At 34.7% G+C, this 27,822-nt stretch overlaps 1 protein-coding gene across 1 annotated transcript; it reads left to right on the forward strand.

The window, feature by feature from the left end:
- Positions 1-1,508: 1,508 nt before the first annotated feature.
- Positions 1,509-27,822, forward strand: LOC140432653 (uncharacterized). Its single transcript, XM_072520689.1, has 2 exons — positions 1,509-1,618; positions 11,818-27,822. Exons 1-2 carry the CDS (start codon positions 1,586-1,588, stop codon positions 24,007-24,009), a joined length of 12,225 nt encoding a protein of 4,074 aa, XP_072376790.1. The 5' UTR covers positions 1,509-1,585; the 3' UTR covers positions 24,010-27,822.

Raw genomic sequence — 27,822 nt, forward strand, 5'->3', positions numbered from 1 at the left:
GAATCAAAGGGTATTAGCATCGATGGAAAGATATTCAATCATCTCAGATATGCCGATGATATTGTTCTCATAACAGACAACTTAGGAGAAGCCAGAGTTATGCTACAACAACTACAGCAAGTAACCCAGAAAGTCGGTTTAAAAATAAACTATGGAAAAACAAAAATGATGACCAATCTCGTCCCCAATGAGCTAATAGAAATAGAAAAATCGCCCATAGAACTTGTGGAAAAATATGTGTATTTGGGTCACGAAATAAGGTTAACGCGAGATACCGAAACATGCGAGCTACTCAGAAGAATAAGTCTAGGTTGGGCTGCATTCGGAAAAATGAGAGACGTATTTAAAACAAATATACCGATTCATTTAAAAAGAAAAGCTTTTAACCAGTGCGTTCTACCAGTCCTCACATACGGAGCAAAAACCTTAACTCTCACAAAAACATCAGCCGAAAAATTGAGAAGGACACAGCGAAAGATGGAGAGATCAATGCTTGGAATAAGCTTAAGAAATAGAATAAGAAACGAGGAAGTTCGTAGACGAACCGGAGTGGAAGACATTATCGAACATATTACAAGGCAAAAATGGAGATGGCCAGGACATGTTGCAAGAATGAAAGACGACAGTTGGACAAAAAAAATTGCTTGAGTGGAGACCACGGGCTGACAAGCGAAGCCGAGGAAGACCCCCAACGCGATGGACCGAGGACCTCAAAAGAATCGTGACCAATTGGATAGCAGAGGCGCAGAACAGAAGCAGATAGAAAAGTCTAGAGGAGGCCTTTGTTCAACAATGGACAACTCAGGGCTGATTGATGATGATGATGACTCAGAGAAGAAAAAGAAAAGAAGCTTAGGTGCTTCTGAAAGATAATATTTTATTGTAAAAGATTGTCACCTATGATTTAGACAGAAAATCTACTAAATAATGGCGTAAAGTTTTCTACAAATTGTTAATGGCATCTGTAATCAATTCATGGATAATATTTTCGGAAATTTAGAATAAAAGGAAGAAAGTTCCTCTTCTTCTTAGAGTCTTAAACTGCTTTTCATGTTGGCTCAGTAGTTTATTACTGATGAGACCTTAAAATCCCAATCAAAACTACTGTTGGGGCCAAAAGTTCCCACCTTCTTAGAACGAAAAAATGTGAATTTTACGACTAATTACATACATAATTTGTTTAAATTAATTATTCTGATTATAAAACAGTGTATGTAAAACTAATTGTGAAATTCTTTACCCCTCTTTGACATTACGTTTTGGATTATCAATTTTGTCATAAAAACTGTGCTAGAAATAATTTTTATACGGAGTATAGTGCAGAATACTTCAAAACATTAAGGTTTTAATGCGGTAAGGGCTTCTATCCATAAAGCAATAGAGAAATTAAAAAGCAGATTATCTCATTGCTTTATTGTCGCCGCTAATAAATGCTTACTTTTTATTTAATTGCGTGTTAATCATTTAATAAATCCTAATCTCTTAGTATTTAAGCCATTGTGTACTGAGATTAAACAAAGTGTCGACAATTATTTCATTGGATATAACCTTACGGTATTGCCAATGTGAATTTTAACAAGTGATTATGTTGTTGCCGATATTTTTACTCCTTTTAGTCGTAAGTAATGTATATCTATATGTAAATTAGCACTTATAGGCGAGCGGTTTACCACTAGACAGACGCTTAGAAACGAAATATACCGATTTAATTTGTTTCCATAAATTTCCATTTCTACCACACCGAACCTTTTTTATTCGATTTTATATATTTAAGTATATAAGTATATAAGTATATACAGTATATAGTAAGTATCTATCTATACAGCCCTTGCTGTCCAATTTTGGACATAGACCTCCTCTTCTTTCTTCCGCGTCTCTCTATTGTAGGCAGTTTGTATCCACTTCGGGCCTGCGTGTTTCTTCAAGTCATCTGACCGTCTCATTTGTGGCCTTCCTCTTTTTCGTTTGTAACTATATGGTCTCCAGTATATAATTATCTTATTCCATCTGTCGTCTTTCTGTCTTATGGTATGTCCAGCGAACTTCCACAAGTTAATAGTAAGTATATAAGTTCAAATACATTTTCTTTTAATTTTCCAAGTAGGCTGGAAATACTTCGAGTAGTTTTTTAGACGTATCTTATGAAAGTATATACTTTTTCCCTCTTGGTAATTTTTTTAAAAATGATTCCTTTTTGAGTTTTTGCAATTTTTTGTTGGAAAAATGCCTTTATTAGTGATTTTTGGGATTTTTTTTCTAAAAAACTACTAAATGAATTACAATTTAGCAAAAAGCTTTATAATTTTTAAACCGTCACGTATAAGTGAGAATATTTTGACCAGGATAAGTGTTTCTATCATGCTAGAGACATAGTTTTAAATTTAAACAAAGAGTTCTAAGCGCCTGTATCGCCGCGACCGTACATTAATCAATTCCTTTGAGATTTGAGCCCTAAAAATCATATGAACAAGCAAAATTTTGCCAAAAGTATCAATTTTGGGAAACCAAAGAAGAAGTAAAAAAGTTTACCACTTTTACCTCCGAGCTTCCCCCTTAAACCTCCCTTGTAGGGGGGTAAAAACGCAAAAAAATCTGTAGGCCGTAGAAAAAAATGCATCAAATAAAAAATGTAGCCGAGATAAGTTTTCTCCTAACCGCTAATGCATAGTAACTCTCCTTGATGTTGTCATGTTTGGACTTCAAGGTCACTGCTTCTTCACGTGATACTTCGTCGGTTTACAATGGGTTTCCATTTGCCGAGTGTCTCCAAGTTAGTGTAGAAGCTTTTTGTGGTACTTAACAGTCATTGCATTTTTTTCCAGATTACTACAGAAAACTTTTGCAACCACATTAATAATGTTACCTAAAGTCAAAATTAAACTAAAATAATATTTTACTGTTGGAAGGGTGATCTTGTGATCTTATTAGTTTCTCGGCAAATATTTATATTTTACATAAGTTTTTTATATACTTTTCTATTTTTAAATTACATGTATAATAACCACATGGTTCTTTTGCTATTCTAAGCTTGTGTTCAATTGCAAACTGTACTTAGTTTCAATTGATTGTTTATACAACTTAACTATTTAATGTCTAAAAAAAATTTTTCAATAAAATCCTTTATAAAAAGGTATATAAAAAACCCAGTTGGGCTATGTTAAATCACGAGTCACAGTCTATCCGTTTATCACAATTTTATCAAAAACACCTTAATTTTCATTCTCTTTACTCAAATTTAACAGAGCCACCTACAACAAATTCATTTTACTATTACAGTCAATATAGACCAATAGTTCATTCAAGTTACCATCTTACCAACTTATAACTTAATCTTTTATTTTCCCTATGTACCTAGTGTTGCTTTATAACAGATAGGGCCTTTTCTCAAGTTATAAGTTGAGTACTTTACGATCAATATACTACAAAACCACTTCCAACCATCAAATTTTGTCCATTTCATATACTTGTCAACACACAAAATATAACTACATCACTCAGTTTGTTAACACCCAATCAGATATTTATATTCATGAACTTGCAACTCAAGAAGTTTTACATTCTCCAGGTACCAAATGTTGTTTTTTGACATACAGGGTCTAATATAATTAAGTTATACGTCAATTTTTACATGAACTTTATATTACAATAGTTTTATTTCATTCATTGAATAACATTCTCACATATTAACTATATTAATTAATATACTTTTTCAAGAACCCAACTTTCCACCTGTGTCTAGTTTCCATTTTCCAGGTACCAAATGTTATTAAAACATAAAGGGCCTTATATTAGAATCTTTTCATCACACCACTTGACACTGTATAGTTGGTTGCCTAACTATAATCACATAATTTTCTCACCACAATTTCATCTCACATACATAATTTATAACAATTTATAACAATAATTTATAACAAACCATCAATGTTGGTTGATACTGTTATAATTTTATTTTATTTCAACTTTCACAATTTTTAAACAACGTTGGCTTCTGTCTCAAATAGACATATACAGTTACACTGACTGCTCTGTCACAACTTCCGTCATAACCTGCCAAGATTGTCATTTCAATCAGACGTCATATACCGTCTCAGGACTTGCAACTTAATGAAGAGTCATATGTCGCCATGTTACCAATCCAACGGTAACTTTACCATCTTAATTTTAAATTAGACATAATGTAAACTAAATTTCATTTAGTAATTTTTAAAGGGTTTTTACTCTCATATTTAGTGGCTACATCCATGTATTAACTAGTAAGTATTAACCACATTTTACATTAACCTTAGTCAAAACTTAAATTATTTCATGTTCTTTTTAATTAAGTGGTTAAATACTTTTAGGACACTGATGATGGAATACTTATTCTGAAAACGTTTTGTCAATTTAACATAGCCCAACTGGGTTTTTTATATACCTTTTTATAAAGGATTTTATTGAAAAACTTTTTTAATATATGGTATACAGCCAAATACAGGAACTTAGTTTCCTTGTGGGTATTTAATGTCTAATATCTTAAGCTTCTTTACATTTTATACCATTGACTGCTACATGTCTTTTTGAGGTAACATGTTTGTATTAACCTCTCTATGGATGTTTAGTTTTTCATATTATTCTTTTTAGATGAACTGATGATGCTTTCTGATTAGATAGCGAAACGTCTTCAAATAAATATATGAAGTAGCCACCTTCTTTGTCTTTTTTCTCCACCTTTTGACCGAAAAACCCACCACTCTTCGAATGACACCTATATATATATATATATATATATATATATATATATATATATATATATATATATATATATATATATATATATATATATACAGTGATATATTGCTCAAAATGCATATTCGAATATCTAGCTTCATGTTTTGAGTAAGATAGAATCCATTTATCCTTGTCAAAATATTTTTTTTTACTTATACTTGAAGGTTTAAATATTATACAGCTTTTCACAGAATTACAATTTATTTAGTAGTTTTTTAGAACAAAAAAAATCCAAAAATCACTAATTAAGGCATTTAAAAAAAATTGAAAATAACTCTAAAAGAAAGCATTATTTTTCGAAAAATTACCAAGATAGAAAATGTATTTATTTCGATTAAATACGACTAAAAAAATTTTATTCTAAGCGATTCGGAAAATTGTTTGTTTTTGTTATAAGTTATTTGTTAATAACAATTTCTAGTCTACTTAAAAAAATTTAAAACGACACATTTAAGCTTGAAAAAATAAATAAATAAAATCGAATAAAAAAGGTTTGGTGCGGTAGAAATGCGCGGTAGAAAAAGGTTTATGGTCTGCTTATTCGCTCCGTGCGTGACCATGGTAGGGGTACTTTGAAACGATGCCAGCGTGCGTAGCGGCGAAATATGACACAATTGGACAATTTGACAATTTGATAAATTTTATCAAAAATGTGTGCAAATACATATTGCGTATTTAATTGTACTAATAATAGCAAAAAATAGTAAGTGTAGTTTTTATAGGTTCCCAAAGATTACATATAAATTAGAGAAAAGAAAAAGATGGATCCGTGCTATTAATATGAAAAAGTAAATATCACATAACTTCATTTTTATGCAATTAAAATAGGAAAAATTTAAATAATTTACCTTAAATGATATTTTATAAGGCTTCAAGCTAACTGCAGAGTGCCTGATGACTTAAGCTTTTATATCATAACTTTTACTATTACTGTTATTAAATATATGCTCTTTCACGTGAAAAACTTGATTTGCCAGTACTAGATTTTTCCCTTTAATTTCCGTTTATGGTTGAAAAGATATATTATGATGAATTTTGAGAAACCCAGTTTTTAATACTACATTTATTTTGTACATAAACTGAAAAATATAATTAAAAAGTTAATTATTAATAATTGTCAGTTTCTCATCTATTAAACAATGTCAAACATATGTCATATATTAAACCTGAAAATTGGCAGGTCCAAAACTGTCAGATGAAGGCGGTAGGTGTCGCGTCAGTCACGCACTGAGCGAATTGGGGTAAATCGGTCACCCGTAAAGGCCATATAATTTTTTCTATAATTTGCTCACCTTATTATTTTATTTTTGGATTTTAAATCTATTTCCAAGTGGGTCTTAGTAAGTATGATTGTCTTAATATTTCAATTACCTGTCAAATCATACTTGTATATCTCTTACATGCATTCTTGTTTTCATTCTTTATATTTTCATGCATCTCCATTAATTTAGAGCTATTAGTTTTTTTTTAATTCCTTGACTGTTGTTAGTTGTTTTATATTTGAAAGAAGCTAAATCTTTTGGTTTTTTTAACTTATATGTTTTTCGTTTTGGACTCTTTACTATTAGATAAATAGATTTAAAGAGGTGGCCTATTGGTCTATTCCACTGCGACCTTTTCAGATCTATTGTGGTCCTCTGGTTCTAGATAACATTCTCTAGCCTGACCCTTTTTAAAAAGTCTAATAGCTTCGAGACTGTACCTTCCATGTAGCTATTTTTCGGTGGATTTTCTTCTTCTAATACAAAGAACTGCCCATTTGCAAGACTGTCACACTGACATAGAATGTGCTCTGCTGTTTTTTCTTCGAGGTGACAGAATCTGCACAGGTCATAATCTGATAATCCCATCAGCTTCAAGTGCCTATTCAGCTTACAGTGTGATATAAGAAGACCTACTAGGGCTTTGACTGTTTTCCTGTCTTTGCTTATTAGGTCTGCCGTAAATTTTGCTGAATGTTCTGTAGTGAACTGTTTCACCTGTCTTTGCCCTGGTGAATTCCTCCACCATTCCAGAGATTTGTGAGCTACGCACTTCCTTGTAGCCGTTCTTGTTACTGTCTTTGTAACGCCGCAGAAGGGTTCTGGTCCAATGAAAGGCATTGATAAACCTTGTTTGGCCATTTTATCTGCTTTTTCATTGTCTTTATGACCCTCAAGCCCCGGTATCTAGGCTACTGTAACCTTGCTCTGGCCTCCTAGTTTATTTAGGGCATACACACAATCCCATATTAGATTAGAATTGACCTCTACAAATGAATATACTCATCAAAAGGACAATTATTTCCTGATCATCTTCATCAGAGAGGACCTCCTATAATACAACAATATTAGAATACTTTTCCCACTTATACAATATTGTGAATTAATTACCTGCCATAAAGCTTCTAACCGGTTTAGCTCCTTCTCGTAGCTCATATTCACCCGATACAGTAAACAGACGATATTGCACTGATAAGCATATAATTACTACTGACAAATGCATTGCAACTGTCGAAGTATACAGTTGTCCCCCCCATTTAGTGTCGTTTACATGTCTTATTATTCGACCTTGTACCGTTAAAACTACGGTACTTTGTGCAATAGAACTAAAATTGGACTTGAGAGTTAGGCTGGCAAGGTACTATATTTTCTCGACTCTGCTTTATGGGATAGAAGCATGGACACTTAACGCGTCGACTGCTAAAAAGTTGGAAGCATTTAAAATGTGGGTGTATAGAAGAATCCTGAAGATATCATGGACCGAGCATGTAACAAACAACGAAGTCATGAGAAGAATCAACAAAAGAATGAAAGTATTGGAAACCATCAAGACACGAAAGCTGCAATACCTGGGGCATGTTATGCATAATTCACTACTACACCTACGCATGATACACCTATGCATAATTCACACCTACTTCATTTGATTATACAAGGGAAAATCCAGGGCAAGAGAAGTGTAGGAAGAAGAAGAATCTCATGGTTGCGTAACTTGAGGGAATGGTACGGGTGCACATCAATTGAACTATTCAGAGCAGCAGCATCTAAGATCAGAATAGCCATGATGATTGCCAACCTCGCTCGCGGAGATGGCACGTGAAGAAGTCCGTTAAAACAATAAGCAGCCACATTGGCTTCACGCGGCCATTAGAACTACATATTTGTTTTAGGTCTGCGAGTAGCACATGTGACTTCTCTTTAAAATATGCAAAAAAAAAACGTACGGTTTACTGAATAATATGACCAAAACTTAAAAATATTTATATATTTATATCGAATTGTGCACAAAAAACATAATGGCCAGAGGGATCATTTTTTTACATACCATTGTAGCAGCCAGTCTGATATGCTGTAACATTTATTGCTTTATTCCAGAATGTTTTTAGCATTTTAGCTTGTTCTATCACAACTCTTGCTTTGTCACTTAAACTGCTGTTGAATCGAGAACATAAATTGGAATGAGTTCGCTCTGGTGAAGCCAAGAGTCAGAACTATGCATATCAGCGAATGGTGGTACGCTGTAACGAAATCAAAGCTAAACCGTCTATTTTATTTTTATTGCTTTTGACTCGTTCTGCTTTTACATTATGTTCTGAAATATATAGTGTGGTATAATGCATCCATGTTCCATTCTCTCTGCATAACTATCTACTTACATTTGAAATATATTCTCTCCCATTATCACATCTTGTTGCAATCCTTTTATTGAATTTTGATTGTTCCATGAATATATTCTCTAAAACATTTGACAACCTCATTTTTACCTTTAATAATATAAACAACTCAAAATCTGACAATACAAGTTACAAAATATTTTCCTCCATCACGACTTAGTGGAGTAATAATTGGTACTACCACATCTGTATAAATTATAACTAATAATCTTTTAGCATCAGACCTTGTAATAAATTTTATTTTTGTCATTTTATCCGTAAACCATGTTTCACAAAATTCAACTTTGCTTATTTTAACATTCTCCAGGCCCTGAACCATTTTATTGTTTACAAGTTTTCTTAGTTTTTCGTGACAAATGTGTCCAAATCTTTTATGTCATAACTGTGTATCATTATAGAAAGTTGAAACATTGAAACATTCGTTTTTATTATTTAGTTTAAACTAGCGGACCAACTCGACATCGAGTTTTTTAAATGAAATTTTTATTTTGCGAGAAAAATTAAGTAAAAATATTTTTATCAATAACTCAAAATCTATAAATGATAATTTCGTGAACTTACATTTTTGAACTCTACGTTGAATTCTCCATTGATTTGACTAATAAAAACGAAACCGGAAGTCGACCTCAAAACCGGAATGCAATTTTTTGTTCATCAAATTTCGACATGGATATCATTTAGCAGTTAATTTTGCATGCTGATCACGAATCCGGTGTCAGATTTGCTCTATCTTGACGTTTTATGCGCATTTCGGGTCACTTCCGGTGTCGGATCGTAACCGGAAGTACATATTTAGATTCGTCTCGACGAGACCTTTCGATCCATATATACATTGTGGGGTCTAAAACTTAAAGTCAATTTTAACTTCCGGTCATCTCAAAACCGGAAGTGAATTTTTGTACCAAAAGTATAAATATATTGACAATCTCATACGTAATACTAATAATATTCCGAAAAAATATTTTAATTATCTAATATGGTTTTTGAGTAAAGTGGTGGACAAGAAAAGGGCTTAGCGTTTTAGTATATAAGATAAGATTTCATATAACCTATTTCTATGACCTAAGCCTATTAAATTATTATCACTATACAAAGATATACGTCCCTGATCAAAAATTACTGTAATATTTGACATTTCTAATCGTCTAACTGATAGGTTAGGCCTTAATTTTGATACAAAAAAGACATTTTTAATTGTACATTCTACGTCATTATTTTCTACTTGACTTAAAACTTTAAAATGTTTTCTACACCAGCTGTTGCCTGCATATAGCCATATAACCAATATTTTTAGCTACTGCTATATCAATTAGATTATCAAGTTGTAAATAATCTTGAAAATAGGATTCATTGTTTACTAAGTGATCTGTGCATCTTTAATCTATATAAAACAATTGTTTATCTTTATTTCTACATACCTCAGAATCTAATTTAACATAATCGGTCAAAAAACATACACTATTTTCCTGATTGTAACTGTTGTAATTTTCTTGGTTTGAAGATCTCTGTCTTGATTGGTGACCAGTACCTCCTCCCTGGTCTCTAAAACCCTTACCTCTAAAACTTCCTCTCATTTGACCATTTCCTCTGTATTCTTTAATAAATTCTCTCATACGTGCTCTATTACAGGTCCCTGTATTCACTCTACAATCCTTTTGCATATGCCCTGACTTATGAAATCTGTAACAAACTACGGTTTTCATGAAAAAAACCGCTGGTTTTTCATATTTTGTAGTACTGGATGAATATGCCTTCTTTCTTTCCACTTCTGCTCGAAGTTTTTTCTTTGCCAATTTAATTTTTAACTCTTTCGGATCTAAATTTTCTAGAATTGGAATAACTGTTTCGAATAAGGGTGGCATAGAGAGTATTAAGTTACATACTAAATTTTCGTCCCTGATTTACGCTCACATTGCTTTCAATTGTCTTGTTACATCATCGAACTCACTAAAAACTGCTTCAGATCATCTACCTCTTTAATTTTATAGATATTAATTTCTTGCTTAAATCATCTGTCCAGGTAGTTCTCTTTTTTCATATCGTTCTTGCAAAATATGCCACATAATATAAGCTGTTGGTTTATCTCGAATAACCTCTAACTGTTTGTAATTTATACATTGTACAATATTATTGACCTACAAGCTGTATCTTTCTGTTTCGCTCCTAACTATTGTGACTCTTCTGTATAATAATTCTCATTGAACTCTCATTGAGCTATTCTTTACTGTACTTGCCATATTTTACTTCTGTAGAGGTTTCTGGGCCCAGAACCTGTCGGATTGTAAATTAAAACTGTCAAACTCTTCCTTTCTTAACTTTATTTTACTGAATATTAATATCAAAGAATATAGCGCCGTTAGACATTGCACATTTCTACCATGTGCTTCGGTACCATAAACTATTCTACCTGAGGTAGGTGATCTGTGATTCTACCTAAGCTGTATTTCTAATCATCTGTCATTCTAATTTACTCAATGACACAGAACAACACAAAAACTATTAAGGAAAGTAGTACACTTTTCAACGCCCCCTATAGTTTTTTTTTATTTTCAATGGGACATTTAAAATGTATTAAAATCAAAATGGGTAAATAATAAAATAGCGTCTATCAAAAACAGCTATTGAATAACATTGAGGAAGAATAAACATTGAGTCTGATTAAATAATATATGCTTTGTTTTATTATGCATAATATATTTGTTTATTACCTTCTCTTATTGACTTTATGCAAACATTATTTTCATTTGTCAATAATTATTAATGATTTTACTAAGCATTCAAATTTGCAAATTACAGTTGTTTATCACCTAATGAGATTTGTTTAGTTCATATCTTTAAATCATAAAATATTAATCAGATATAGATACCTGCGTATCTAATAGTTTACAAAGTGAATATAAATCTCTCTTTACGAGAGATTTAAAAATTGTAAACGCTATGGCACTAATGGGCCTTGGTTTTCCTTAAAAGATTCTCAGCGTACCCTATTTATGACCAGTCTTCTTTAAGTTCCTATTTCCAGTCTTTGTAGATCTGCTTCCACGCTGCACACGAAGCGTTTTTTAAGAAACGTCCCATCCATCTCAATTTGTTAATTTTAATTGTTTTTATGATATTTATAGTTGAGTCACTAGGTGTTATAGTACAAAATTAAAACGGGGCTTCCAAAAAATAGCTACTTAACGAATATTCACATGATACTCAGACACTCAGTCCCTTTTAAATTTTTTTTTTAATATTTCTTTAAATATACTATAATAATTTCATAATAATTTCATTTGTAATTGCAATAGAGACTCACTATTTATTGATATTTTCAAGCAACTAAATTTAAAGAATATGGAAATATTATCTTTCAAATAAAACATAATAATTTTCTTCGTTATTTTCAGGTATGGCCGTTAACGGTTTCCAGTGAGAATTGTGAGAAAATAGATTGGCTTCAACCATTTAACAATGAGAGCAGTATTTGTAATTCCACTGGATGGTTTACTGATAAAAGCGACAAAGATTGTCGACAATATTTTGTATGCATTAAAAATGGCGAATCCTATATAGTAATTTACTTAAAATGTCCAACTGGACTGCACTTCGATAACACAATTAATGATTGTAGTACTGAATATATTTGTCCCTATCAGATAATATCTAGTACTACTAATCCATCTACTGAACAGATAAAAACAACCACTGCCTCGTATATTGAAGACAGCTCCAGCCAAACACCCAGGACAACCATATATCAACCTGACATAACAACTAGTGATTCAGAATCACTAACAACAAAAAATAAACCAACCACATCAGATAGTGATATAAGTTTTAGAACAGAACCTGAACTAAGCACGTCCACTACAGACTCATCAACTAATGAATCCGACACAAAAATATCGACTACCTCAGAATTAACTACAACCGAAAAACAGGAAACAACACCAATAGACGAATGTTCCTATAATGAAAATCCTGATTACTTTACTTGTACAGTGAAAGGCAGATTTAGAAATGCAAATGATAGAACCTGTACAACCTATTATCTATGCAATGTTTTAAGTAGTGGAAGAGTAATCCAAACAAAATATGCTTGTCCTACAAACTCAAACTTTAATCCAACCAAACAACTTTGCGATATAGACTATAAATGTCCCTGTCCTTCAACACCAGAAACTACCATTATTTCAACTTCTCCTACAGTCACAGCCAATGACAATATAACTACTGAAGTTTCCACAGAGAAGGAGATAATATCAAGTACTACAGTCACAACCGATAGAAATAATAATCAAGATGACAACGATAGTAGTACATCAAATACCGAGACCACAGAAAGTGTAACAAACACATCAGATAATGATATAAGTTCCAGCACAGTACCTGAGCTAACCTCATCCACGACGGACTCATCCACTAGTGGATCCGATACAACAATTTCGACTACCACACAATTAACTACAACCGAAAAACAGGAAACAACACCAATAGACGAATGTTCCTATAATGAAAATCCTGATTACTTTACTTGTACAGTGAAAGGCAGATTCAGAAATGCAAATGATAGAACCTGTACAACCTATTATCTATGCAATATTTTAAGTAGTGGAAGAGTAATCCAAACGAAATATGCTTGTCCTACAAATTCAAACTTTAATCCAGCCAAACAACTTTGCGATATAGACTATAAATGTCCCTGTCCTTCAGCACCAGAAACTACCATCACTTCAACTTCTCCTACAGTCACAGCAGATGACAATATAACTACTGAAGTTTCCACAGAGAAGGAGATAATATCAAGTACTACAGTCACAACCGATAGAAATAATAATCAAGATGACAACGATAGTAGTACATCAAATACCGAGACCACAGAAAGTGTAACAAACACATCAGATAATGATATAAGTTCCAGCACAGTACCTGAGCTAACCTCATCCACGACGGACTCATCCACTAGTGGATCCGATACAACAATATCGACTACCCCAGAATTAACGACAACCGAAAAACAGGAAACAACACCAATAGACGAATGTTCCTATAATGAAAATCCTGATTACTTTACTTGTACAGTGAAAGGCAGATTCAGAAATGCAAAAGATAGAACCTGTACAACCTATTTTCTATGCAATGTTTTAAGTAGTGGAAGAGTAATCCAAACGAAATATGCTTGTCCTACAAACTCAAACTTTAATCCAGCCAAGCAACTTTGCGATATAGACTATAAATGTCCCTGTCCTTCAGCACCAGAAACTACCATCACTTCAACTTCTCCTACAGTCACAGCAGATGACAATATAACTACTGAAGTTTCCACAGAGAAAGAGATAATATCAAGTACTACAGTCACAACCGATAGAAATAATAATCAAGATGACAACGATAGTAGTACATCAAATACCGAGACCACAGAAAGTGAAACAAACACATCAGATAATAATATAAGTTCCAGAACAGTACCTGAACTAACCTCATCCACGACGGACTCATCCACTAGTGGATCCGATACAACAATATCGACTATCTCGGAATTAACTACAACCGAAAAACAGAAAACAACACCAATAGACGAATGTTCCTATAATGAAAATCCTGATTACTTTACTTGTACAGTGAAAGGCAGATTCAGAAATGCAAATGATAGAACCTGTACAACCTATTATCTATGCAATATTTTAAGTAGTGGAAGAGTAATCCAAACGAAATATGCTTGTCCTACAAACTCAAACTTTAATCCAGCCAAGCAACTTTGCGATATAGACTATAAATGTCCCTGTCCTTCAGCACCAGAAACTACCATCACTTCTACTTCTCCTACAGTCACAGCAGATGACAATATAACTACTGAAGTTTCCACAGAGAAGGAGATAATATCAAGTACTACAGTCACAACCGATAGAAATAATAATCAAGATGACAACGATAGTAGTACATCAAATACCGAGACCACAGAAAGTGTAACAAACACATCAGATAATGATATAAGTTCCAGCACAGTACCTGAGCTAACCTCATCCACGACGGACTCATCCACTAGTGGATCCGATACAACAATATCGACTACCCCAGAATTAACTACAACCGAAAAACAGGAAACAACACCAATAGACGAATGTTCCTATAATGAAAATCCTGATTACTTTACTTGTACAGTGAAAGGCAGATTCAGAAATGCAAATGATAGAACCTGTACAACCTATTATCTATGCAATGTTTTAAGTAGTGGAAGAGTAATCCAAACGAAATATGCTTGTCCTACAAACTCAAACTTTAATCCAGCCAAGCAACTTTGCGATATAGACTATAAATGTCCCTGTCCTTCAGCACCAGAAACTACCATCACTTCAACTTCTTCTACAGTCACAGCAGATGACAATATAACTACTGAAGTTTCCACAGAGAAGGAGATAATATCAAGTACTACAGTCACAACCGATAGAAATAATAATCAAGATGACAACGATAGTAGTACATCAAATACCGAGACCACAGAAAGTGTAACAAACACATCAGATAATGATATAAGTTCCAGCACAGTACCTGAGCTAACCTCATCCACGACGGACTCATCCACTAGTGGATCGGATACAACAATATCGACTACCCCAGAATTAACTACAACCGAAAAACAGGAAACAACACCAATAGACGAATGTTCCTATAATGAAAATCCTGATTACTTTACTTGTACAGTGAAAGGCAGATTCAGAAATGCAAATGATAGAACCTGTACAACCTATTTTCTATGCAATGTTTTAAGTAGTGGAAGAGTAATCCAAACGAAATATGCTTGTCCTACAAACTCAAACTTTAATCCAGCCAAGCAACTTTGCGATATAGACTATAAATGTCCCTGTCCTTCAGCACCAGAAACTACCATCACTTCAACTTCTCCTACAGTCACAGCAGATGACAATATAACTACTGAAGTTTCCACAGAGAAGGAGATAATATCAAGTACTACAGTCACAACCGATAGAAATGATAATCAAGATGACAACGATAGTAGTACATCAAATACCGAGACCACAGAAAGTGTAACAAACACATCAGATAATGATATAAGTTCCAGCACAGTACCTGAGCTAACCTCATCCACGACGGACTCATCCACTAGTGGATCCGATACAACAATATCGACTACCCCAGAATTAACTACAACCGAAAAACAGGAAACAACACCAATAGACGAATGTTCCTATAATGAAAATCCTAATTACTTTACTTGTACAGTGAAAGGCAGATTCAGAAATGCAAATGATAGAACCTGTACAACCTATTTTCTATGCAATGTTTTAAGTAGTGGAAGAGTAATCCAAACGAAATATGCTTGTCCTACAAACTCAAACTTTAATCCAGCCAAGCAACTCTGCGATATAGACTATAAATGTCCCTGTCCTTCAGCACCAGAAACTACCATCACTTCAACTTCTCCTACAGTCACAGCAGATGACAATATAACTACTGAAGTTTCCACAGAGAAGGAGATAATATCAAGTACTACAGTCACAACCGATAGAAATAATAATCAAGATGACAACGATAGTAGTACATCAAATACCGAGACCACAGAAAGTGTAACAAACACATCAGATAATGATATAAGTTCCAGCACAGTACCTGAGCTAACCTCATCCACGACGGACTCATCCACTAGTGGATCCGATACAACAATATCGACTACCCCAGAATTAACTACAACCGAAAAACAGGAAACAACACCAATAGACGAATGTTCCTATAATGAAAATCCTGATTACTTTACTTGTACAGTGAAAGGCAGATTCAGAAATGCAAATGATAGAACCTGTACAACCTATTTTCTATGCAATGTTTTAAGTAGTGGAAGAGTAATCCAAACGAAATATGCTTGTCCTACAAACTCAAACTTTAATCCAGCCAAGCAACTTTGCGATATAGACTATAAATGTCCCTGTCCTTCAGCACCAGAAACTACCATCACTTCAACTTCTTCTACAGTCACAGCAGATGACAATATAACTACTGAAGTTTCCACAGAGAAGGAGATAATATCAAGTACTACAGTCACAACCGATAGAAATGATAATCAAGATGACAACGATAGTAGTACATCAAATACCGAGACCACAGAAAGTGTAACAAACACATCAGATAATGATATAAGTTCCAGCACAGTACCTGAGCTAACCTCATCCACGACGGACTCATCCACTAGTGGATCCGATACAACAATATCGACTACCCCAGAATTAACTACAACCGAAAAACAGGAAACAACACCAATAGACGAATGTTCCTATAATGAAAATCCTAATTACTTTACTTGTACAGTGAAAGGCAGATTCAGAAATGCAAATGATAGAACCTGTACAACCTATTTTCTATGCAATGTTTTAAGTAGTGGAAGAGTAATCCAAACGAAATATGCTTGTCCTACAAACTCAAACTTTAATCCAGCCAAGCAACTCTGCGATATAGACTATAAATGTCCCTGTCCTTCAGCACCAGAAACTACCATCACTTCAACTTCTCCTACAGTCACAGCAGATGACAATATAACTACTGAAGTTTCCACAGAGAAGGAGATAATATCAAGTACTACAGTCACAACCGATAGAAATAATAATCAAGATGACAACGATAGTAGTACATCAAATACCGAGACCACAGAAAGTGTAACAAACACATCAGATAATGATATAAGTTCCAGCACAGTACCTGAGCTAACCTCATCCACGACGGACTCATCCACTAGTGGATCCGATACAACAATATCGACTACCCCAGAATTAACTACAACCGAAAAACAGGAAACAACACCAATAGACGAATGTTCCTATAATGAAAATCCTGATTACTTTACTTGTACAGTGAAAGGCAGATTCAGAAATGCAAATGATAGAACCTGTACAACCTATTTTCTATGCAATGTTTTAAGTAGTGGAAGAGTAATCCAAACGAAATATGCTTGTCCTACAAACTCAAACTTTAATCCAGCCAAGCAACTTTGCGATATAGACTATAAATGTCCCTGTCCTTCAGCACCAGAAACTACCATCACTTCAACTTCTTCTACAGTCACAGCAGATGACAATATAACTACTGAAGTTTCCACAGAGAAGGAGATAATATCAAGTACTACAGTCACAACCGATAGAAATAATAATCAAGATGACAACGATAGTAGTACATCAAATACCGAGACCACAGAAAGTGTAACAAACACATCAGATAATGATATAAGTTCCAGCACAGTACCTGAGCTAACCTCATCCACGACGGACTCATCCACTAGTGGATCGGATACAACAATATCGACTACCCCAGAATTAACTACAACCGAAAAACAGGAAACAACACCAATAGACGAATGTTCCTATAATGAAAATCCTGATTACTTTACTTGTACAGTGAAAGGCAGATTCAGAAATGCAAATGATAGAACCTGTACAACCTATTTTCTATGCAATGTTTTAAGTAGTGGAAGAGTAATCCAAACGAAATATGCTTGTCCTACAAACTCAAACTTTAATCCAGCCAAGCAACTTTGCGATATAGACTATAAATGTCCCTGTCCTTCAGCACCAGAAACTACCATCACTTCAACTTCTCCTACAGTCACAGCAGATGACAATATAACTACTGAAGTTTCCACAGAGAAGGAGATAATATCAAGTACTACAGTCACAACCGATAGAAATGATAATCAAGATGACAACGATAGTAGTACATCAAATACCGAGACCACAGAAAGTGTAACAAACACATCAGATAATGATATAAGTTCCAGCACAGTACCTGAGCTAACCTCATCCACGACGGACTCATCCACTAGTGGATCCGATACAACAATATCGACTACCCCAGAATTAACTACAACCGAAAAACAGGAAACAACACCAATAGACGAATGTTCCTATAATGAAAATCCTAATTACTTTACTTGTACAGTGAAAGGCAGATTCAGAAATGCAAATGATAGAACCTGTACAACTTATTATCTATGCAATGTTTTAAGTAGTGGAAGAGTAATCCAAACGAAATATGCTTGTCCTACAAACTCAAACTTTAATCCAGCCAAGCAACTCTGCGATATAGACTATAAATGTCCCTGTCCTTCAGCACCAGAAACTACCATCACTTCAACTTCTCCTACAGTCACAGCAGATGACAATATAACTACTGAAGTTTCCACAGAGAAGGAGATAATATCAAGTACTACAGTCACAACCGATAGAAATAATAATCAAGATGACAACGATAGTAGTACATCAAATACCGAGACCACAGAAAGTGTAACAAACACATCAGATAATGATATAAGTTCCAGCACAGTACCTGAGCTAACCTCATCCACGACGGACTCATCCACTAGTGGATCCGATACAACAATATCGACTACCCCAGAATTAACTACAACCGAAAAACAGGAAACAACACCAATAGACGAATGTTTCTATAATGAAAATCCTGATTACTTTATTTGTACAGTGAAAGGCAGATTCAGAAATGCAAATGATAGAACCTGTACAACTTATTATCTATGCAATGTTTTAAGTAGTGGAAGAGTAATCCAAACGAAATATGCTTGTCCTACAAATTCAAACTTTAATCCATCCAAACAACTTTGCGATATAGACTATAAATGTCCCTGTCCTTCAGCTCCAGAAACTACCATCACTTCAACTTCTCCTACAGTCACAGCAGATGACAATATAACTACTGAAGTTTCCACAGAGAAGGAGATAATATCAAGTACTACAGTCACAACCGATAGAAATAATAATCAAGATGACAACGATAGTAGTACATCAAATACCGAGACCACAGAAAGTGTAACAAACACATCGGATAATGATATAAGTTCCAGCACAGTACCTGAGCTAACCTCATCCACGACGGACTCATCCACTAGTGGATCCGATTCAACAATATCGACTACCCCTGAATTAACTACAACCGAAAAACAGGAAACAACACCAATAGACGAATGTTCCTATAATGAAGATCTTGATTACTTTACTTGTACAGTGAAAGGCAGATTCAGAAATGCAAATGATAGAACCTGTACAACCTATTATCTATGCAATGTTTTAAGTAGTGGAAGAGTAATCCAAACGAAATATGCTTGTCCTACAAACTCAAACTTTAATCCAGCCAAGCAACTTTGCGATATAGACTATAAATGTCCCTGTCCTTCAGCACCAGAAACTACCATCACTTCAACTTCTCCTACAGTCACAGCAGATGACAATATAACTACTGAAGTTTCCACAGAGAAGGAGATAATATCAAGTACTACAGTCACAACCGATAGAAATAATAATCAAGATGACAACGATAGTAGTACATCAAATACCGAGACCACAGAAAGTGTAACAAACACATCAGATAATGATATAAGTTCCAGCACAGTACCTGAGCTAACCTTATCCACGACGGACTCATCCACTAGTGGATCCGATACAACAATATCGACTACCCCAGAATTAACTACAACCGAAAAACAGGAAACAACTACAATAGACGAATGTTCCTATAATGAAAATCCTGATTATTTTACTTGTACAGTGAAAGGCAGATTCAGAAATGCAAATGATAGAACCTGTACAACCTATTTTTTATGCAATGTTTTAAGTAGTGGAAGAGTAATCCAAACGAAATATGCTTGTCCTACAAACTCAAACTTTAATCCAGCCAAGCAACTTTGCGATATAGACTATAAATGTCCCTGTCCTTCAGCACCAGAAACTACCATCACTTCAACTTCTCCTACAGTCACAGCAGATGACAATATAACTACTGAAGTTTCCACAGAGAAGGAGATAATATCAAGTACTACAGTCACAACCGATAGAAATAATAATCAAGATGACAACGATAGTAGTACATCAAATACCGAGACCACAGAAAGTGTAACAAACACATCAGATAATGATATAAGTTCCAGCACAGTACCTGAGCTAACCTTATCCACGACGGACTCATCCACTAGTGGATCCGATACAACAATATCGACTACCCCAGAATTAACTACAACCGAAAAACAGGAAACAACTACAATAGACGAATGTTCCTATAATGAAAATCCTGATTATTTTACTTGTACAGTGAAAGGCAGATTCAGAAATGCAAATGATAGAACCTGTACAACCTATTTTTTATGCAATGTTTTAAGTAGTGGAAGAGTAATCCAAACGAAATATGCTTGTCCTACAAACTCAAACTTTAATCCAGCCAAGCAACTTTGCGATATAGACTATAAATGTCCCTGTCCTTCAGCACCAGAAACTACCATCACTTCAACTTCTCCTACAGTCACAGCAGATGACAATATAACTACTGAAGTTTCCACAGAGAAGGAGATAATATCAAGTACTACAGTCACAACCGATAGAAATAATAATCAAGATGACAACGATAGTAGTACATCAAATACCGAGACCACAGAAAGTGTAACAAACACATCAGATAATGATATAAGTTCCAGCACAGTACCTGAGCTAACCTCATCCACGACGGACTCATCCACTAGTGGATCCGATACAACAATATCGACTACCCCAGAATTAACGACAACCGAAAAACAGGAAACAACACCAATAGACGAATGTTCCTATAATGAAAATCCTAATTACTTTACTTGTACAGTGAAAGGCAGATTCAGAAATGCAAATGATAGAACCTGTACAACTTATTATCTATGCAATGTTTTAAGTAGTGGAAGAGTAATCCAAACGAAATATGCTTGTCCTACAAATTCAAACTTTAATCCAGCCAAACAACTTTGCGATATAGACTATAAATGTCCCTGTCCTTCAGCACCAGAAACTACCATCACTTCAACTTCTCCTACAGTCACAGCAGATGACAATATAACTACTGAAGTTTCCACAGAGAAGGAGATAATATCAAGTACTACAGTCACAACCGATAGAAATAATAATCAAGATGACAACGATAGTAGTACATCAAATACCGAGACCACAGAAAGTGTAACAAACACATCAGATAATGATATAAGTTCCAGCACAGTACCTGAGCTAACCTCATCCACGACGGACTCATCCACTAGTGGATCCGATACAACAATATCGACTACCCCAGAATTAACTACAACCGAAAAACAGGAAACAACACCAATAGACGAATGTTCCTATAATGAAAATCCTGATTACTTTACTTGTACAGTGAAAGGCAGATTTAGAAATGCAAATGATAGAACCTGTACAACCTATTTTCTATGCAATGTTTTAAGTAGTGGAAGAGTAATCCAAACGAAATATGCTTGTCCTACAAACTCAAACTTTAATCCAGCCAAGCAACTTTGCGATATAGACTATAAATGTCCCTGTCCTTCAGCACCAGAAACTACCATCACTTCAACTTCTCCTACAGTCACAGCAGATGACAATATAACCACTGAAGTTTCCACAGAGAAGGAGATAATATCAAGTACTACAGTCACAACCGATAGAAATAATAATCAAGATGACAACGATAGTAGTACATCAAATACCGAGACCACAGAAAGTGTAACAAACACATCAGATAATGATATAAGTTCCAGCACAGTACCTGAGCTAACCTCATCCACGACGGACTCATCCACTAGTGGATCCGATACAACAATTTCGACTACCACACAATTAACTACAACCGAAAAACAGGAAACAACACCAATAGACGAATGTTCCTATAATGAAAATCCTGATTACTTTACTTGTACAGTGAAAGGCAGATTCAGAAATGCAAATGATAGAACCTGTACAACTTATTATCTATGCAATGTTTTAAGTAGTGGAAGAGTAATCCAAACGAAATATGCTTGTCCTACAAATTCAAACTTTAATCCAGCCAAACAACTTTGCGATATAGACTATAAATGTCCCTGTCCTTCAGCACCAGAAACTACCATCACTTCAACTTCTCCTACAGTCACAGCAGATGACAATATAACTACTGAAGTTTCCACAGAGAAGGAGATAATATCAAGTACTACAGTCACAACCGATAGAAATAATAATCAAGATGACAACGATAGTAGTACATCAAATACCGAGACCACAGAAAGTGTAACAAACACATCAGATAATGATATAAGTTCCAGCACAGTACCTGAGCTAACCTCATCCACGACGGACTCATCCACTAGTGGATCCGATACAACAATATCGACTACCCCAGAATTAACTACAACCGAAAAACAGGAAACAACACCAATAGACGAATGTTCCTATAATGAAAATCCTGATTACTTTACTTGTACAGTGAAAGGCAGATTCAGAAATGCAAATGATAGAACCTGTACAACTTATTATCTATGCAATGTTTTAAGTAGTGGAAGAGTAATCCAAACGAAATATGCTTGTCCTACAAATTCAAACTTTAATCCAGCCAAACAACTTTGCGATATAGACTATAAATGTTCCTGTCCTTCAGCACCAGAAACTACCATCACTTCAACTTCTCCTACAGTCACAGCAGATGACAATATAACTACTGAAGTTTCCACAGAGAAGGAGATAATATCAAGTACTACAGTCACACCCGATAGAAATAATAATTCAGAAAATTCTACAGCTGTGTCAACAATAACGGCTATTTCTGAAGACTGTCATTATGAAGAAGATCCAAATTATTTTACTTGTACATCATCAGGTAGTTTCCCCAATAATAATGACCGAAGTTGTGGTACCTATTTCTACTGCATAAATGTTCTCGATCCTATACTTATCATCAAGTCAAAATATTCCTGCGACCAAAATACTTACTTCAACCCTGAAACACAAACATGTGAGGCGGAATATTTATGTCCATGTAACACTAGTTTTCCGGACAATTCTTCTATTAGACCTGGATTCAGTACAACAGAACTTAGTACGTTGTTTCCGACGGATAAAGTAACTACAGAAGAAATTAACTTAGATTCCGCCACAACAGAAGCAGCGCAAATTGATATATGTAATTATGAAGACGATCCAGATTATTTTACTTGCACAACGTCCGGAAGTTTTCCTAATCATAATGACAGAAGTTGCAAAACATATTTTTATTGCGTAAATATTCTTGATCCAATACTTATAATTAAGTCACAGTATACGTGTGATAAAGACACCTACTTTAATCCCTTAACCAAAACTTGTGAGGCTGAATATGTATGCCCTTGTATTGGTCGGACCTCCAGCAGTACAAGCGACATAACACAAACAACTGGGCTAACGACCGTAACTACTACACCAGTAACAATATCAAAGGAAATAAGTACTGATGAAACCACTGGTTCAGTTACATTTAGCACTGGTGTATCGGAATTAACTTATTCGGAATTTAATAGTACCATAAGTCATCAACCGATGACCTCCACTGAGTCGATATCCAGTACTACACCAGGAGAAAAATGTTCCTATAATGATGATCCAAATTACTTTATATGCAACGTAAAAGGAAGATTTAGGAACGAAAATGACAGAAGCTGCCAAACCTATTATCTCTGCAACGTTTTAAGCAGTGGAAGAATTATTCAAACTAAATATAGTTGTCCTACAAATTCGTTCTTTAATGAAGAGAAACAGTTGTGTGATGTAGCCTATAAATGTCCCTGTTAATCAAAAGATATAATTACTACAAAAATATATTTGATACTAGCTTTTAAATTAACATTTATCTTTTTTTTTATAGTAACAACTGTAAACATTATTTTAATTGATATAATAATTGAATAATTTAATCTCTAAATTCACCTATAAGTCAGCATAAAAAATAAAGCTACCTCATAGAAGATCCTGTGCATAATTAGCGTTTTGTAAAATTCTTGATCTGGTAGTGAATAGGCTGTATGATTTTAAAGTTTTTATTTTTCAACACAATCTCCTGTTACAAAATCCACTTAATCCAACAGTGTTCCAATGCCGTTATCTCCTCATTTTAGTATTCTGAAGTGCTGCAAAGTACTCATCTATATAATAAATTTTTTCCTAATTATGAAGCGAACACGGTGTATCGTAGGTGGCGGTCTTCTTTTTGAAAATGGATGCAAGTGCGATGAAGCCAAATCTGAGAAATGTGGTGGATATTCTAGCACACTGTAGTAGGTATATGTCAATAAATTTCCCAATGGAAGACAGTGAATTTTACTGATGGATAAGGATTTTTTTCTTTAGTTTGAGTCAGTTATCGCCAATATTTGCGTTTAGTTTTATTAGAAGTTGGGAGAGGTATTTCAGAGTTTTGGTTTTCCTACTTACAAGTTTTTAAACGACTGTCTATAGACAACTGCTTCCTGCTCTATGTATCTTTTTTTTTTCTGAGAGTGAAAATTTTTAATTATCGTACCAGGTTAACCCATCCCTAGGGATGGCTGGCATGTGTTGGATTCAGGGTAAAGTAGTACATCCGAACCCATTTCCCCTTAGAAGAAGGCGGTCCTGCAAACGGATGCTTGCTGTTATCCTGCCTACCAACTAAAATCACCCTCTTCTACTTGTGCGCAGATGTCTGCCCGAAATACCGTACTGCGAAAGTGGAATTGCCGCTGTAAGGCTGACGACACTTTCGGAACACTCCCTTCTCTTATCTAGATCTTATTTCCGTCCTTAGTCCGGCTGGTGTTACTCTCCTTCTGTTTCTTTCTTTTTTTCTTCTTTTTTTTTAATTACAGTTCGGATGTAATTATGTTCGATATTCCATCCCTTCTTACTTCCCGTCATCTTCACAATCATCACTCTCACAGTAATAGGGTTCATGTCTATTTCTCTATACATTCTGTTTCTCTCCACTGTCCATCTATTACACTCCAGCATTGTGTATGTTACAGTGTTAGTATTCGCAATATAGGCATTTATTTGTATCTGTATTTCTAAACCTGTGAAGACATGCGCTAAAACGCCCAGGTCCTGCAAGCACTTGCATCCCTTAGACTCAGGATCAGCATCTTGGTCCATTAGGCAACATCTTCCACGTTGTTTCACTCTTCTTGCCATCTTTCCATTGATCTTTCTATTTGTTCTTTTTTTATGGCTGTTGTCAAATGCTCTCTTCTCTTATATGGATGTCTCCTTTCTACTGCTAACACATACAAAGGAACACAATCCGTGATAGTCCACAAGTCTGCATGCCTGTAGGCGCATGCTACTCGCAACAGACTTGTTCTGTCTGCTCGTATTATAAGTACTTTGTAAGTCGGTATCTCTACCAGTTCACTCCAGGCTGGTGCTGCTTAAAGAATGATTGACTGCATAACACTGTGTAAGGCCCTTCTTCTTAGGATCTAGTATCTAGGATCTGTGGAGTTTGGTGTACTTCGATTGGTTGGTAGACTTATTTGCAGTTTTAAATAATATCCAGAAATAGGTCAACGTAACCGAAAAAATCACGTTAGTATTGCAATCACTGAAAGATGACTTATCAGACTGCCTTATTACTATACAATCGGTATACATTTGTCATTCTGAAGTTTTATTAGTATTTTCAAATTAAGATACTTTTGTCGGCTCCGGTAATACTATAACTTAAGACATAACAGTCGAGACATATCATTAAAAACAAAATGCCGTCTATTGAACTGCTACATATTCACAGTTCTGCTCTACGAAATGGAAGCATGGACACTGACTGTTGCATCTATGAATCGGCTCGAAGCTTTCGAAATGTGGTGTTATAGGCGCATCTTACGTATATCCTGGGTTGACAGAGTTACTAATGTGGAGGTCCTGCGTAGAATGGGGAAAGAATGTGAAATTCTCATGACCGTCAAAACATGCATGAAGAACATGCACTTCCTGGCTTCAAAATTTACGAAAGTGGTATAACACGACTACCATTGAACTGTTCCGCGCTGCAATAAATAAAGTAAAGATAGCCGTGATGATCGCCAACATCCGGAACGGATAGGCACTTTAAGAAGAAGAAGACATTATTGTTTATATTTTATCGTGATAACATTAGAAGATTTTTATCTGCTTCATAATTCTAAATTTGGCTTTAATTCACACTATACAATTGTTTATTATTCCCTTATTTGTGCCATGTTGTACAGACTTGTTTCCTTATGTCATAGTTCCATCTTAAATTTGGACGTCTTCTTGGTCTCTTGATGCCTCTTGGATACCACAGTGTAATTCTAGTAGAGCACTGTTAACAGTTATTCTCGCTAAATGTTCCGCCCTAAATGTAATTCTGTGAATTACAACAGTGACCTTCGTTTACTTTCTAAGTAAGTTTTGCTATTATCTCTTTCTTCAATACGCAAGTTTCGCAGCCATTTGTCATGATTGGTAGTATACACTGATCGAAAGCTTTTTCCTTCAGGTGGAGTGGCATCTTCGATTTGAATATAACTGCATTTCTACCAAAAGATGCCCAAGCCAGTTTCATTATTCTGTTGGTTTCTAGGACTAAGGAGACATATTTATGTATTAATTGTTCGAGGTACACATACTCGTCTGCTGTCTCAAGTACAGTGATTTTTATTATTACATCTTGAACATCCACTTGCTAGTTGTACATGGTTTTTGGTTTTGTCGAGTTCATTTTTAGACCAACTTTATTGCTAGCTGCATATTAGTTCTTGTAGTTCTGCAGAAATAATAGCAATAAGAATGAGGTCGTCTGCAAATCTTAGATTGCTGAGGTATTCTCCATCAATGGATGGGCCTTTGTTCTGCCAGTTTATTTTGCAATATATTTTTTCTAAGATTGCAATGAAATGCTTTGGTGATATATAGCTTTTGCTTGTCTGTATATATTGTAGCGGTTATACTGCCTACCACATAGGGTATTACTTATATGGGGTTGAAAATTGGGGACAAAAATTGCTGGGCTGGAAAAAGGGGAAGCAAAACAAACTGGGACGTTTGCGAACGTCTACACTTGGTTTGATTGGAGAGCTGGGCGTGAGTAAGTGAATAAAAAAAGGGCACTGGAATGGGGTAACTACAAAAAGTAAATCAAAAACACAAGAAGGTTTCTAAGCTATTTAAAAAGGACACCGCTTACAAGAATCTTCCTGCTCGATGGAAAGATAGGCTTTTCTTTACTAGGAAACATACTTTAAAATGTGTTTTTTATATATCTCGGCGACGCAAAAAGGATTGGAATTACTTTTTCGGTGTTTTAACATGTACGATAGCAAATAGAAATACATTGAAAATATTACATATATACAAGGTGATTTGAAATGCTTTAATTTTTTAAAACAATGTCGTCATACTGTGCAAATTTTACATATGATTCTCATGTTATAGTTTTTTTAAAACATTTATCTGTTAATGTGATAATAAAATACTGCAATTTTATTTTTAAGCTCGTATCAACAATATCTTATAGATTTTAGTTATTATTATCTTGGTATTTTTCTTGTTTATAACCTGTATAAAAAAATCCACACAGAAAAATGTGATACTTTATTTTATTAATTTTAT

This window comes from Diabrotica undecimpunctata, chromosome 1 (genome assembly GCF_040954645.1).
Source record: "Diabrotica undecimpunctata isolate CICGRU chromosome 1, icDiaUnde3, whole genome shotgun sequence".
In the NCBI taxonomy this organism is placed as follows: domain Eukaryota; kingdom Metazoa; phylum Arthropoda; class Insecta; order Coleoptera; family Chrysomelidae; genus Diabrotica; species Diabrotica undecimpunctata.

Excerpts from the sequence above, each read along its gene's own strand:
- LOC140432653 (XM_072520689.1), top strand. The coding sequence starts at position 1,586 with ATGTTGTTGCCGATATTTTTACTCCTTTTAGTC. Across the intron at positions 1,619-11,817 it reads TATTTTTACTCCTTTTAGTC|GTATGGCCGTTAACGGTTTC; the intron begins GTAAGTAATGTA and ends CGTTATTTTCAG.